Genomic DNA, 14,779 nt, shown 5'->3' with positions numbered 1-14,779 from the left:
CTGATCTCGGCTGGCCCCCACTCACCTCCCCGTCCATCCCAGAAGCAGCGTGTTGATGGGAGAGGCTGGGCGTCAGTGCCCGCAGCCAGCGGGTCTGGAGCCATCCCCAAGCCTCTCTGTTTTCCTTCCCCACCGCTCTGTAGACCCTCCTCACTATTTCTGTTCCTGTTCTGTTGCCGTTTCAACTTCTCCTCTTGGACTCTTTCTGTGCTTCCTGAAAGGTACCTAGTCTCTTCTCTCCCCGTGTGGCACCCCCTCGCTCTCCTTCTTCTCCACTCCTTGAATTTCCACCCCCACAGCAGGACAAGGCAGCATATAGTCCTGTAGTTCTGAGCAGAGACTGGTCACAGTCTTCACTGCTCCTGCTCTCCAAAGCCCTGGCTCCCTTCTGCCCCCTGGATTGTGACTTCTCCCCAGTGAGCCATCAACACCCACCTCTGAGGGGAGGATTAGGAAGGGGACACGTGTACTTTGCCTATGCACAGACTTCTTGGGGGCACCAGCACCTCCTCTGCCACAGCTCTCTGGTGCTGGCCTCTCTGCAGTAGACCTTCCCACCCAGGGGGAGACTCCTTCAGGGCTTGGCCTAGCTGAGGACCCCACCTAGCGTCACTACTCAGCCTTCCTCTCTGTGGGCCTGTTAATCCATTTTTGTCATAGTGTGAGGGGCTCCCTGGCCCCCTTCAGCCCCTCCAGGGTCTGGGCCAAGGGATCCAAGGGGCCCAACTATCTGGGGGGCGGGGGGTGTGCCTTAGCCGTAAGCTCTGGGGACATCGGCAGAACCCATCAGGACACAGCTACTCAGGGTGCCATCTTGCTGGAGCTGTGCTTCTCTCCTTCCTTCCTTGGGGAGTGCTGTGTGGGCTATGGATGAGCCAGCTTACAGGGGATGAGCCTGGCAGGAGGGAGGGTCACTAGCTCCCAGGCAACCCTGACTGTGGTGCTTCCCCTGCCCCAGGCCGAGACCGCTGCCAACCGGATCTGCAAGGTGCTGGCTGTCAACCAGGAGAATGAACACCTCATGGAAGATTATGAGAGGCTGGCCAGTGACGTAAGTCTGCTACTCACTCCACACCGGTGGCCCCACCAGAGCAGGAGAATTGGGTTGCCTCTTGTTACCCTTGGCCAAAGGTCATGTGACACTTGCAGAGGGTTGAGCAGGTACGGCAGTGACACTTTTCTAGATAAGGGCGTAAGGTTCCAGACTGGCCTGTGGCCAAACCAGTATGTGACCTCTCAGGCGAGTCTCACAAGGCTAAGGGGTCAGGGCGGTGTGTCACCATGTTCCCTGGCTCCTGCAGTCCTGAGCTTGGGTTCCTGCAGAGGTACTCAAGGACAGAGTTTGCTGAACACCCCACCACCTCAGAAGTACTGGGGGAGGTCTTAAAAAGCTTCCCATGCCCTCACTCTGCAATGATCAATTCTGTAGGATGGAGTAAGACTCCGGAGCTGATAGGGTGACAGGACTGTGGTTTGTCATAGTGGGCCATGTGCCAGCACTTCTAGAATAGGATCTGTTGTCTCCATAGCAGCCCCAGAAGGAGGGAACTCGTGTTACCCCTTTCCCGAGGGGGGATCTAGGACCCAGAGGGTCAGGGACCAGGCACGCAGCTAACAGTAGAGGAAAGAGCTGGGTTCAAACCCAGGCAGCTCCACTCCAGAGCCTGAACCTAGAAACTCAGTTGGGAATGTAGGTTGTTGAGTACCTCTCTTCTGGATTCTGAAGCTCCTCGAGGGCAGTGGTTTGACTGTTCTTTGAGACTGGTGGAAAAAGCTAGCAGGGCACCTAGCTGGCTGTCGGTAGGGCAGCGGACTCTTGATCTTGGGGTTATGAGTTCAAGTCCTATTTTGGGGCAGAGATTACTTAAAATTTTTTAAAAATTAAAAGAAAAAGCTACCATCTGTTAACCACCATTCTAACACCATGGAAAAGTTAAGATTCTATCTTGGAATCCCATTGCTTCCTAAGAAAGGGCAGCTGGCACCATGCATCAAGATGTAAAGACCTAGATACCCCTCTCCTTGGTTTTCTCATTTTGTCAGAGCTTGACATTTGGGAACCACTTCTTCAAGCATATCTATACTGGGCAAGAACTGATTTTCCTCTCCTAGGATTGTTCTGGAATGTCTAGTTTGTTTGCTTGTTTGTACCTTGGCCTCACTGTATGAGTGGCTCATAAAAATACGTGTCACTTTTATCCCCCCAATTTTACTGTTGAATTTTTTACATCCTAGGCCCTTGCAGTGTATGCTGGTCACCTTCAAGTGAGCCCAGCATGCTGTGGGCCCTGCCCTGGAGGCGCTTATAACCCCTGAACAAGAAGCAGTGAGATGTCTCTTTCAGTGCTGAGTTCAGCAAGCATGACAGCAGCGGGCCCGTGTGGTGGGAGGGGCACTTGAATGAGGCCACTTTGCTTAGATCTGTGGAATAGGAAGCCCAAGAGCAAACACATGAATAAGAAGTGACCAGAGAATAGCGCGCTGGTTCAGAGGGGGCACACAGCCATAGAATCCCAGCGGGAATCCTGGAGAAGTCAGGCTGGGGACCAGGGATGATCCCCAAGGCGAGGCCCTTGAAAACCCACATCCCTGGTGCCTGTGAATGGGGCCAGACCCCTCCAGCACTCTGAGACGTCTCATGGGCCCACAGCTCCTGGAGTGGATCCGGCGCACCATCCCGTGGCTGGAGGACCGCGTGCCGCAGAAGACCATCCAGGAGATGCAGCAGAAGCTGGAGGACTTCCGGGACTACCGGCGCGTCCATAAGCCGCCCAAGGTGCAGGAGAAGTGCCAGCTGGAGATCAACTTCAACACACTGCAGACCAAGCTGCGCCTCAGCAACCGGCCCGCCTTCATGCCCTCCGAGGGCAAGATGGTGTCGGTGAGTGCCTGGGGCTGGCCGGCCCGGGCCCAGGAGGTGTGGCCCAATGCCCCAGCCAGCTACAGAGGGGCAGCTCCATGCCACCGCCAGGCTTACTGTTTGGCCAACGTAGGCTTTCTTAACTGGAAGGCGTAGCCTCTGGGGTGCAAGGGTGTGGTAGGGGGTTGCTTGACTCTTTACCACGTTCCTCCTCCCCTCATCACTTCCTGGAATTTTATACTCATCCCCAAACCACACCTTATTTTGTGTGTCATTGTTTGAATTTGGACCGCAGTTGGCCATGATTCCAGGACGGCCACGTGCTCAAGGCCCCTTTTCAGAAGAGGGATGGTATTCACTGCACAGTCACCTGGCTCCCATAGCTCCGGCCATGGCATTCCTTCATTGTCACTTACTCATTTAATGCAAAAAATGAATTGTACCCGGCATGTGCAGGGGCCCTGTCTAGGCTTGTGGATATAGCAAAGCAGAGGCTAGATGTAACCCAGCCCATCTCTGCTGCCTGCCTTGCCATCAGCATCCCTCAGGAAAGTGTTGCCCTGCAGGGCGCCCCAGCTCCCCTTTGTGAGCCCTGATCTCTCGTGTCCCCACAGGACATCAACAACGGCTGGCAGCACCTGGAGCAGGCCGAGAAGGGCTATGAGGAGTGGCTGCTGAATGAGATCCGCAGGCTGGAGCGGCTCGACCACCTGGCAGAGAAGTTCCGGCAGAAGGCCTCCATCCACGAGGCCTGGACCGACGGTACGGTCCTCTAGCTCCCTCAGCATTCCTGTCTCTCACACACGCACACATGTGTGCACACAGCCCCTTCTGTGTCGTTGGATCTTTTTTTTTTTTTTAAATTTAATTTAATTTAATTTATTTGTTTGTTTGTTTATTTATTTATTTATTTATTTATTTATTTATTTATTTATTTTTTGTGTGTGTCGTTGGATCTTTTTGTCAGGCCCCCTTTCCTGCTGCTTGGGGATGTGGCTGTCAGAAATGTTGCTTTGGGCTCACCCAGCCCCAGGGAGAAGGAACGCTTCAGAGCAGAGTTGCCTAGTCTGCTCTGGCATCAGAGAGTGTTTACAGGTGGGCCCCTTCTAGGTGGTCGGAGGCTGTCATCCAGGAACACTGGCCAACCTTGTCCCGGCTCCATCGAGAAGGGAACCCTTGTCCCTCCACTCTGCCTTCCCTGAGGATGGTGCCGCTGCCAGGCTAAGGGGGAGAGGGGGACTTTCTGCCTACCTCCCCACGCCTGCACACTTTGTGACCATGGACTTCACACAGAAGAGCCCGTGTGCCTGAGCACAGTCCTTATGGGCAAGGCCAGGGAGCTGCCTCCTGGTTTGGCTGCCTGGCCTGCAGCTGGTGAACACTGACCCGCAACACCCACCCAGGAGCTCTTTCTCCCCTTCCGAGGCCCAGGCCCCCTGAAGAATAGCTTCTCCCAAAAGGGTGGCCAGTGGTGCCTGTTTCTCAGAAGCTCTGCAGCTGCCTGTTCCCTTGGCTCTAGATGTGGAATTCCATCATGTCCCTGGCCCTCGGTCAGGACCCACACAGTGGCTGAGATTCCAAGTCCCAGGGGTCTGAAAGCCTTTAGAATTCGGCCAGTGCCTGGGAAAGCCACGAGCCAGGACGCCTGTCCTTCCACTGTTGGCCGCCTCCTTCCCGGGTGTGTCCTGCTGCCCCCACTCTGCCTGGCTGGTCACACTCTTTATGTGGTTTAGTGTGACGTCCTCCCACCCCACAGTCTCCCATGAGGTTCCCATTGTGCCTCTGAGAGCTCCTCTAGCTGTTGGGCAGGCAGCCCCAGCACAGGCCAGAGGCTGAGATCTACCTAGATGCCCCCGTACAGACCCTGCCCCAGCCCTGCCGGCCCATGAACACACAAGCCTGCAAGATCTGCAGAGCCAGGACCCATGTCCCACACACCCCTGGCTGCAGTTCAGCCAATGCCCTCGTCACATTGTGCAGGCTACTGTTTTCTGGCAGCAGCTGCCAGCCCCAGAGCGATACCCTAATCCATCTGCTGGGGAAAACATGTGGACCAGGTAATGAAGAGTTGGCTCAAGAGTCCACTGGGGCCAGGGGTGGGGGCCACTTTCCATCTTGGAGCAAGCAGCCTGTCCATGCCCTTTGGTGCATTTGTTCATTTATTTTTTCATTCGGCTCTTCCTGAGCCCAGTACTTTCCCAGGGGGGGGCGAGGCCCCTGCCCCGGGGAACTCACAACCCCACAGACTCTGGCTTTTCTCTTGTCAGAGGGTCCTGGGGCGTGTAAGTGGGTTTTATAGCATCCGTGCTCCATTCCTGGACTCCGCTGTCTTCCTCCTTTCATCATCCATGTCCTGCTTCTCCACTGTCCTTCCATGGGCTCTGGGCACCATCCCCATGCACTTCCTTTCTCGGGCCTCATGGCCCATGTGATCAGCTCTTCAGCCCCCACCTGGAGCTGTAGGAGGTCCTGGCAAGATGGTGTCCTGAGGCTGAGGGGTGTGGATATGATGGCCCACCAGAGTTCCTCTCCTGGGAATGACTAGGGTTGGACTTCACCCAAAAGGCGTTTAGGAGAGGTTGATTCAGTCTATAGCCAGAGCCCAACTGGTTCAGAGGCCTCCACACGCCCCTGCCCCACCCCTGCCTCCCTGCAGGCACTTTGGCATCTGGCCCTGCCCCTCACGTCAGCCTGGAGCCCCCAGGCAGGCTTGCCCACTCTCGTTCCCAAGACCTAAAGCTTCTGTCTTCTGAACCACCTAGTTCTGCAATGCAGGAGGACAGACTGACTCTTGGCCTCCTTTACACTCCTAGGATCCCACACTAGCAGCCTCCTTTCTCTGGAGGGGTGGCCCCAGAGCCTGGGTTGAGCTACCATCATTCTGTGCCTCCTTTACCATCCCCCACAGCCTGCAGGGGCAAGGGTCCGTGTGGAGGCTGTGCAGAGGGTTTTGGATCGTCTGGGTTAAAAAATAAAAAACGAGCCTCTGTATCCCTACTGTGGCTGCCCCTTGGCCTAAATCCACAGCATCCATGGCCACGGGCCAGTCCTCCTGACTCTCCCCATTGCACCCCTTGCCAGCTCCCTTACTAAAACTCTGCTGAGGCAGAGAAGCAGTAACCTACTATTTCTGGTTCCCACCCTTGGGAGAAAGCAATTTGGTGAAGGGAATTGCAAGCTTGCCTTTGTGGTTAAGCCTCCTGCCCCAGGGCTGGGGCGGCAGGGCCAGTGGAGTCACTCTCTGCCGCCTCCTGCCCACCAGTGCCAGCCCCATCCTCAGCATGGCTCAGATGCGGATGGTACCAGCTCCATGCCTGCCCTTCTCAAACACCACCTTATTGAGACTTGAGACTGGGCACTGGTGTAGGCCCCATTTTACAGATGAGGGAACAGGTGGGGAAAGGCTGCGTGCCATCCCACCACTCGGAGTTGCTAGGCCAGGCAGGCAGCTGTTGGTTATGGGCTCCGATGCCAAGCTGAGCAGTAGGTCTCTGAGCTGCCACTCCAGGGGTAGCCCCCAAGGGAGCTTCCCTGAAGCAGAGCACCTTTGGGTGCCAGGGTTCCCAGCTACCTTCACAGACTGGCCTTTTCTCGTCCCGTTCTCTTCAATACCACCACATACTTCCAGGGCCTACTTGAGCTTCTGTCCTGGGGTATATAATTAGCCAGGCTCCAGGACTAATAATAGTGTTCCTCTCTCCCTTCAAAGGGCCTGACAATGGGCCCCACCTCACTGTGTGTAGAAGGCCCGTAGGGTGGCAGAGGACACAGAGGTTTGTGATAGGGCCCCACCCCGAGGGAACCTGGCCCCCACGTGCCAGGAGGCAGCCACAAGGGGTTGGGCCCATGGAGAGCTCTGACCAGAACACTCCCCCTTGCCCCCACACCACTGGGGCATGGGCTGCAACCCCAATGGCTTGTCCAAATGCTGATCCTCCACAGATGGGTGTCTACCTTTCCAGCAGTGGTGGCACAGTTTAGTTCCTACAGTCTACTGATAAAGAGCCCCAAGTTAAGAACACGCAGGTTGAATTGGGGTATCTGTCTCAGGCCCCCCAGCCCCACAATGTCTCCCAGCTCCATCCAGGTGAGAGTTGGGTTTAGAGATCCCTTGAAAAGGCAAGGAAAACAGTTCTGGGGGTTTCTAGTCTTCACAGCACCATCCTCGTGAGGCAGGATGTGGAGTCTGTACCCCGTTTTCTGGGGCTGGACAGCCCTCTGAACTCCCGCGGCCCTGTTGTCTAAACACCTCCTGCCCTCTGCCTGCCCCCAGGGAAGGAAGCCATGCTGAAGCAGCGGGACTATGAGACGGCCACCCTGTCGGATATTAAAGCTCTCATTCGCAAGCACGAGGCCTTTGAGAGTGACCTGGCCGCCCACCAGGACCGCGTGGAGCAAATCGCGGCAATTGCTCAGGAGCTCAAGTATGTGTGGTCTCGCGGTGCCCCTGCCCAGTGGGAGGGCAGCATCCCGAGGCGCAGCCTGCTTCACGGCCTGAGTGGGGGATGTCCTGCCCCTCACCCCCATCTCCTTTCAGGGGCCAGGGAGGGGCCTTATGGAATGATGTCTTTTGCCCTCTTGGTCTTAACCCCTAAATGAGAAACATAGCAGAATCTATATTCTCAGGCCGAAGAGAGGTCTCTGATGCCCTAAGCTGTCGGGGTCTCTGGGCTCTACCTTTTGCCTGCCACACCAAGGAGAGCCCCCCTAGCCCCCGCTGCTCCCACCCGCCCCTCCCTGGGGGAATCGGGCCACACAGAAAGCCCATTGTTCTGCACAGCCCCTTCCCTTGCTCGCTCAGAATACATTTATTGTACGAGCTTCCAGGCAGCCGGGTTCTTGGCTCCCCCTTCCCCGCCCCAGTCAGATAAACTTGTGCACACAATTAGTACACTGAACCTCCAGAGCCAGTGAATGGGGCCTTATTCTACCAGCGCAGCGGCCAGCAGCAGGGAGGGCCGAGGGAGTGGGAAGCCTAGGCCATTACTTCATGGAAAATCCACAGGCCTTGGAGGGGCGGCAAGGCTCCCAAAATAGCTGTCTGCTCAAAAATAGGATGCTTGGCTGGAGCTGCCCTTTCCACAGACACCCCCACACACACACCCGTCATCCCTAAAGTTCTGCTTATTTCTACGAGGCTGGGGCCCAGCTGCAGTGCCTGGTGGACCCCCATGCCAGGCAAGACCAGTTTCTTCCCTGACTCACCCCCTCTGCACCGCCCAGTTGCTTTGGAGGTTGCCCCATTCTTTCAGCCAGAGGCAGAAGTGCTCAACTGCTCACCCACGGGGCCTTCACGGTAGTGGGAAGACAATGTCTCTATTGGTCACTGTTAAGGGCCTTCCTTGGGGTCTCGCAGCCTCTTGTAGGGTTGAGCCTCTGTGCCCGGCCTCCCCGGGTGAAGGAGAGGTCACACATGCAGATGTCCATAGGGGCCATGGGAGGTGGGGTGTGGGCATGTTCTACCATGGACTGGTGAGCCCCTGGAGGCAGACAGGAAGCCGGCTGGGGTAAGTGCTCGGCCAGCCTACCTCCCAGGCACAGAGAACAGATGTGTGGCACCCACTCTCCAGAGTGAGGCAGCAGGCGACCGCTGAGGTAGTTTTTCTGGACAACAGCCCTGGAGGAGGAAAGGGCTGTTTGGGGGTGCTGTCTGTTCCCCCAAGGTTGAGTCAGAGGGCCAAGTGCTGGCCAGAGTGAGCCTGAATAAACAGACCAGCTGAGCATTGGTGAAGAACACCAGAGCTCAAAAACCCAGAGCGCCCTGTGTTCCACACACTCCTTTAATGGCCCAGCAACCCCATGTTATGGAAGGGGAGCTGAGGCACAGAGAGGCCAAGAGGCTTGCTCAAGGTGACACTGCTGGGGCGTAGTTGAGACGGGAACAGAGTTCAGGGTGCCTGGCCCCTCTCTGGAGCACAGCCTTGTGCCTTCTCCCAGTCCTTGCGTCCCACCTGCCTGGTGGAATCACAGGTGGTCCCTGGCCCCCACGTCCCATTCCTTCCAGACTCGTTTGCTGCTCCCCATCCCTTACACCAGGCCCCCAAGATTTTGCCTGTACATCGACTCCCTGGGAACCTCCTTCTGAGAATATCCAGAGTCTAGAGCCCAGGAGGAAGAAATCTTGGAACAGATGGGAAGAAAGTAGGGGCAGGAGGCATGCTGGTGGCAGAGGGGCCAGGAACTGTTATGTCACCCACTTCTTTCTTAGATGTATTATTAATTGCTAAGAATGACGTTGCAGGCTCGTTACTCAGTTTTTTAGTGTTCATTAAAATAAATCCTTTTAATTTGTGTTGCTACATTTACCTGCTGAGTACCAAGGACTGCTGTCAGCACTTCACGTGCACTCAGTAACTGCATCTCCACAGTGACCCCATGCCCATTTCGCAGATGAGAAAACTGAGCTCGAGCTCTCCGGAATAGGGAGTTCACGCCCCTGGGATCACACAAGTACAAAATTAGAGCCTGGATTCAGACCTAGGGAACTTGTCCCAGGAGTCCATTCTTTAACCAGTATGCTCTGCTAGACTTCTGAGTGACAAAATCAGTCCCAATACAGGTGTGGTTGAGGGCCACACTCTGGGGGCCCCTGCGTTAATGTGTCATGACAGCAAGTCTAAAGTAAGTGAGCAGGAGCCTCCCCCCACACCTGCCCCGCTTTGTCCCCCCTCCCCTCTACATTCCTCCTGTCTGGGGTGGAGGGGAGGCACTGAGGGGGGGGTGATGGAGAATGGATGACCTTGAATGTTGCCTGCTGCCTGCCGGGTCTCACCGCCATGTGCCCACCCACAGTGAGCTGGACTACTATGACTCCCACAATGTCAACACCCGGTGCCAGAAGATCTGTGACCAGTGGGATGCTCTCGGCTCCCTGACCCACAGTCGCAGGGAAGCCCTGGAGGTGAGGGACGACGTCACCCATGGAGCTCTTTGCCCCTGTGGCTCTCAGGGCTGCTGGGGTTGTGTGGATGATGCCCAGACTCCCGAGCTTCTCCTGACCCAACCCGAGGGGACGCTTTCTGAGCCCTTGGTGCCCTGGACCAAGGGCAGGCCAACCACCTGCTCACTGACCACCATCCCTTCTCTGTCCTTGTCCCTGCCGACATACACCAGAAAACGGAGAAGCAGCTGGAGACCATCGACCAGCTACACTTGGAATATGCCAAGCGGGCAGCCCCCTTCAACAACTGGATGGAGAGTGCCATGGAGGACCTCCAGGACATGTTCATCGTCCACACCATCGAGGAGATTGAGGTCTGCTCCCACCCGCTTTTCTCTTGGGACCTCTGTGAGACTGGGCTGCCCCTTCACTCCTCTTCTCCTCCTTCCAGGGCCTGATTTCAGCCCACGACCAGTTCAAGTCGACACTGCCAGATGCCGACAGGGAGCGGGAGGCCATCCTGGCCATCCACAAGGAGGCCCAGAGGATCGCCGAGAGCAACCACATCAAACTGTCGGGCAGTAACCCCTACACCACCGTCACCCCGCAGATCATCAACTCTAAGTGGGAGAAGGTGGGTGGGCTTGTTGCTGGGGCTGGGCCGGGGCTGGCCAAGTGAGGAGCTGCCACTCTGACCACTGTTGCTTGCTCCTCCCTCCCCCCACTGTCCCCCAGGTGCAGCAGCTGGTGCCCAAGCGGGACCACGCCCTCCTGGAGGAACAGAGCAAGCAGCAGTCCAATGAGCACCTCCGCCGCCAGTTTGCCAGCCAGGCCAACATCGTGGGGCCCTGGATCCAGACTAAGATGGAGGTGAGGGCCCGTTGCCCCAGCCTAGAAGATCTAGGTGGGTCTCTCAGGGGAGAATAAAGAAGGAGTCACTGTGAGCAGGAGGCCGCGCACCCCTTGCGCCAGGTCCTCAATACTCCTTGGTAGATCTACCTGGGTCCCTGCTCTGGGAGCGATGACAGCCTCATAAGATTGGAAAGGGTCAGTGGTTGTTGATGGAAATGGCAGCACCCTCCAGAGGGAAACTTGGCAGAGGAGTCAGGTAGGGGAGGGTTCGAGTCTCGAGTTTGCCATGCCCGCTGACCAGGAGGTCAGGTACAATAGAACTTCTGCCCTGAGCTTTCTCATCTGCCAGAGGGGTTGGAAACAGTCCTTTCATTGCCTCAGCAAATGCTTTGGGCCCTGCTCTGTGGCAGCCTCATTACAAGCACGGTGTAGTTGGGACCAGGGTGGTCCGAGTACAGACCCTTCTGGCAGGCTCACCAGTGACCTTTGGCACCCAGCCCTGGAAGGTGTGTCAGGAGGCTGATGGCAGCTCTGGGCACGCCTTAGAGAGTGCTCACTACCTGCCAGGCACCAAGCTGGATGGGGGGGTGGCACTGGGGAGGGTGTTGGACCCCATGCTGGCTGTGCCACCTGGCCACGGTGGGATCCCACGCTTCGGGTACTCATGCTTCAGGAGCACAGATGCTGAAGCTGGCCAGGCCTGGGTCCCGATCCTGGCCCTGCCTCTCACTGTGAAGAGTTGCTCTCTTTGGGCCTCAGTTTCCAGGCCTCCCAGGGAGTCCAGGGTGCACTGAGGTTAGGCCTGGCAGCCTCAGTCCAGAAACTCCCCCACAGCTGCTTGTATAGTGGAGAGTGGGACTGGAGGGGACAGTCAGCAAATCTGAGAGTGAGGGGATGCTAGCAACAGGCCTCCTCCGCGCGGCTGGTCATGGCCGAGCATCCGGCCACCTCCTGCATGCAGTAGCACCTGCCTTCTGTGCAGGAGATTGGGCGCATCTCCATCGAGATGAACGGGACCCTGGAGGACCAGCTGAACCATCTGAAACGGTACGAGCGCAGCATCGTGGACTACAAGCCGAACCTGGATCTGCTTGAGCAGCAGCACCAGCTCATCCAGGAGGCCCTCATCTTCGACAACAAGCACACCAACTACACCATGGAGGTACACGCGCCAGGCGCCCCTTCTCCCCTCCTGCCAGCACTAAGGGAGGTTTATGCAGCTGGCACAGGCCGGGCCTCTCTAACCCAAACGGGTTTTGCCCAGCAGGAAAGGTGTCTGCTGTTGCCTCAGACTGAAAAAACTAGATTAAGTGTTTACACATTTTTTAAAAATCACACTTTTCCTATCATTTTTTCCATCGCTGTGATGACACAGTGTCAAGGACCCACTCCTGGGGGGGTGGGGAGGAGCTGGGAGGGCAGCATTTGCCCCATTGTGGCCTCAGCTGTGTCACCCTCACTCGAGGACCCAGAGCCAGCCAGTGTGTGCATCCTCTCGCCATGGCCAGGTTGAAGTGTCAGGGCTGGTTGTCACCCTTTGGGCAGCCTGAACTTGTTCACGGTGACAACTTTGCACCGTGCAAGTGCACTGATACCACAGAGAAACCTGGTTTTTTTCTCCTGGAAGCTGGTTAAACGTTGCCCACTCTACTTGTGTAGTTTCCGCATGCATGCTGCACATGTTGGGCCCTGGCCCTCAGCTGCTTCCAGCACCAGACATACACAACATGATGTGACCCTGCTGCTTGGCAGAGGCAGTGGATAGGGTGCCGTGCCTGTTCCCTGTGTGCAGAGGAGGTGCACAGGAGAGTGTGGGGCTGGGTTGGCATTTGGGAGAGAGGGCCTGGAGCGCAGGGAGAGCCAAGTTCAAAGCCTCCTCGCCGCCCCCGTCGGCTATGGCTGTGGTGGTGCCAGCAGCTGCCCAGCCCACACTCACACCCTTGCTCCGCCCACAGCACATCCGTGTGGGCTGGGAGCAGCTGCTCACCACCATCGCCCGCACGATCAACGAGGTCGAGAACCAGATCCTTACCCGTGATGCCAAGGGCATCAGCCAGGAGCAGATGCAGGAGTTCCGGGCATCCTTCAATCACTTTGACAAGGTGAGCAGCTCCCTCTGCCCCTGGCGTCTTCCCTCCCCACTGTCAGTGTCCCATCCTGCCCCCTCCGTCTTTGCATCTGTCCATTCACCTCACAGTGCTGAGTATCAGCCACCACTCACAGGGCCCGGCAGGCTCCCCACCACTGAACCGGGTGCAGAGGTGCATTACCTTGACCCATGGCCTGGGCACGTTTCCTCAGGAGGAGAAAGTGGGGTGGGGGTCCCAAGTCCTGCCTCTGAGGCCGTGTGTCCTCAGCAACCTGCCAATGAGACCCTGGGGTCCCAGGGCACCCAAGATTTGTGACCTATGTGTCTAGTCCACGTGTACGCAGAACATTCTAAAGATTCAGAAGGCTGGATCTCGTCTGGCAGGCCCACTAGGAAGGCCCTGAGCTCCTGAGTTTGCTGTGGTCCCACCCGCCCTGCTGGGCCCAGTGTGCTATCCACCTCCCCTCTGTGGGTGCACGCTCAGCTCCACCGTGTCAGGCAGGGACCCTGGTGTCCCAGATAGGACAGTGTCAGCTCCTCCCATCCCAAATCCTGGAGGCAAGGAGAGTTCCCTGTTCCCTCCCAAGAGCCCTGGGCCTCAGTCTTCTGTTCTGCACCACTCAGCCCCATGCCTGCTCTGGCTGAGGCGGCGGGCCGGCCTCCGACCGCCTTCCAGGCCGCCATGCCCATCCCCCTGCTCCACTGTCCCTAGCCATCACCTTGTCCACGTCACCTCTAACTCTGTGTTTTCCCCCGATGTGTTCCCCTTCCCCTGTCCTGCATGTGACCCTGGCCCCTCTCCCCGCGTCTCTGTGCCGGCCTGGTCTCCACACCGCCCCTCGCACACTCCTGCCTTCGGACGCCCGGCAGGACCACGGCGGGGCGCTGGGGCCGGAGGAGTTCAAGGCCTGCCTCATCAGCCTGGGCTACGACGTGGAGAATGACCGGCAGGTACGCGTTCCCTGGGCCCCAGAGGACTGTGGCATTAACTGCTCTTCTTTCTCTCTCCTTCTCTCTGTCTTCCCTCCCTCTCGCCATTCCACCCCTTGCCATGTGTGTGCCATTTCACCGGCTCTCTTGCCTCCTCCCTGCCCTGTGTCTCTCTGGACACCTGCCCCCTTACCTGGTCTCTCGGGGCCGCCTCTGTCTCCCTGGCTCCCGCCACTGTCCTGTTTCCCTGCTGTGCACATGGGGCGGCCCCTCTTGCCTACTCTGGGCCTGGCCTCCTCTGCTGTCCCTGCGTCCTCGAGCAGAAGCAGACAGGCAGCATGGACTCCGATGACTTCAGGGCTCTGCTTATCTCCACAGGATACAGCCTGGTATGCAGCCTCTGCCTCCCCCCTGCTGCTCTGCCTCTCCTCCTCCTCCCTCTCCTCCTCACCGCCTCCTCGGGGACACTCCCCCACCAGAGCAGCGCAGCCTTGCCTCCTCCTCCTCCTCTACCTGTGCTGCTTCTGCTGGGCTGGGGTCTCTCCGATGACTCCCTGAGCCACCCACCTCCTTCCCTGGAAGTCTCCCGAGAGAGGAGGTCAGGCCTCTGGCTCTCTCCCCTTTTTCTTTCTCTTTCTCTCTTTCTCTCTTCCCCACCCTCCAGAGCTAAATCGTGAGCCTAGGGCTGAGAAGCAGTAGACCTGTTTGATCCATTCCCCAACTCCCCCACTTCCCAAAAACGTGGGTGGGGAGGAGCAGAGGGAGCACATCCCCAGTCTGGACGAGTGGGGCCCTTGGCCTGGGGAAGCCAAAACCCCTGGAGGCAGACTGACAACAGGTGGTTTGTCCTCCGGCGCCGGGCCCTGCTCTCCTGGCTCCGTTCCATGGGGAGAGCATCCACCGGGCCAGGCCTGGCAGTCCTGCCCCGCTCAAATGCTACCTGTCCTCCACTCCACTCCCCCTCGCAGGGTGATGCCGAGTTCAACCGCATCATGAGCGTGGTTGACCCCAACCACAGTGGCCTCGTGACCTTCCAAGCCTTCATTGACTTCATGTCAAGGGAGACCACCGACACAGACACAGCTGACCAGGTCATTGCCTCCTTCAAGGTTCTGGCAGGGGACAAGGTAAGTAGGATACCTTGGAGGCACCCCGGGGGTTGGTGCGG

General features: G+C 57.6%; 1 protein-coding gene across 6 annotated transcripts in view; it reads left to right on the top strand.

Annotated features, from left to right (window-relative positions):
• Positions 1 to 14,779, top strand: part of ACTN4 (actinin alpha 4) — a 72,978-nt gene that overhangs the window by 56,767 nt on the left and 1,432 nt on the right. For 2 of the 6 annotated variants that reach the window (XM_077852837.1, XM_077852829.1), the window contains exons 9-21: positions 959 to 1,051; positions 2,651 to 2,881; positions 3,475 to 3,622; positions 7,134 to 7,284; positions 9,653 to 9,761; positions 9,974 to 10,114; positions 10,192 to 10,374; positions 10,476 to 10,610; positions 11,575 to 11,754; positions 12,548 to 12,694; positions 13,552 to 13,632; positions 13,935 to 14,000; positions 14,580 to 14,738. In XM_077852837.1, coding sequence (XP_077708963.1) covers positions 959 to 1,051; positions 2,651 to 2,881; positions 3,475 to 3,622; positions 7,134 to 7,284; positions 9,653 to 9,761; positions 9,974 to 10,114; positions 10,192 to 10,374; positions 10,476 to 10,610; positions 11,575 to 11,754; positions 12,548 to 12,694; positions 13,552 to 13,632; positions 13,935 to 14,000; positions 14,580 to 14,738 — 1,824 coding nt within the window. The remainder of the gene's footprint in view (positions 1 to 958; positions 1,052 to 2,650; positions 2,882 to 3,474; positions 3,623 to 7,133; positions 7,285 to 9,652; positions 9,762 to 9,973; positions 10,115 to 10,191; positions 10,375 to 10,475; positions 10,611 to 11,574; positions 11,755 to 12,547; positions 12,695 to 13,551; positions 13,633 to 13,934; positions 14,001 to 14,579; positions 14,739 to 14,779) is intronic. The other 4 variants (XM_077852877.1, XM_077852868.1, XM_077852857.1 and 1 more) reach the window with 2 other exon arrangements.

The sequence above is a fragment of the Canis aureus genome, chromosome 1, assembly GCF_053574225.1.
Source record: "Canis aureus isolate CA01 chromosome 1, VMU_Caureus_v.1.0, whole genome shotgun sequence".
Lineage (NCBI taxonomy): Eukaryota > Metazoa > Chordata > Mammalia > Carnivora > Canidae > Canis > Canis aureus.
The sequence above is the reverse complement of the archived record's forward strand: the minus strand, read 5'-3'. Positions and strand labels throughout refer to the sequence as shown.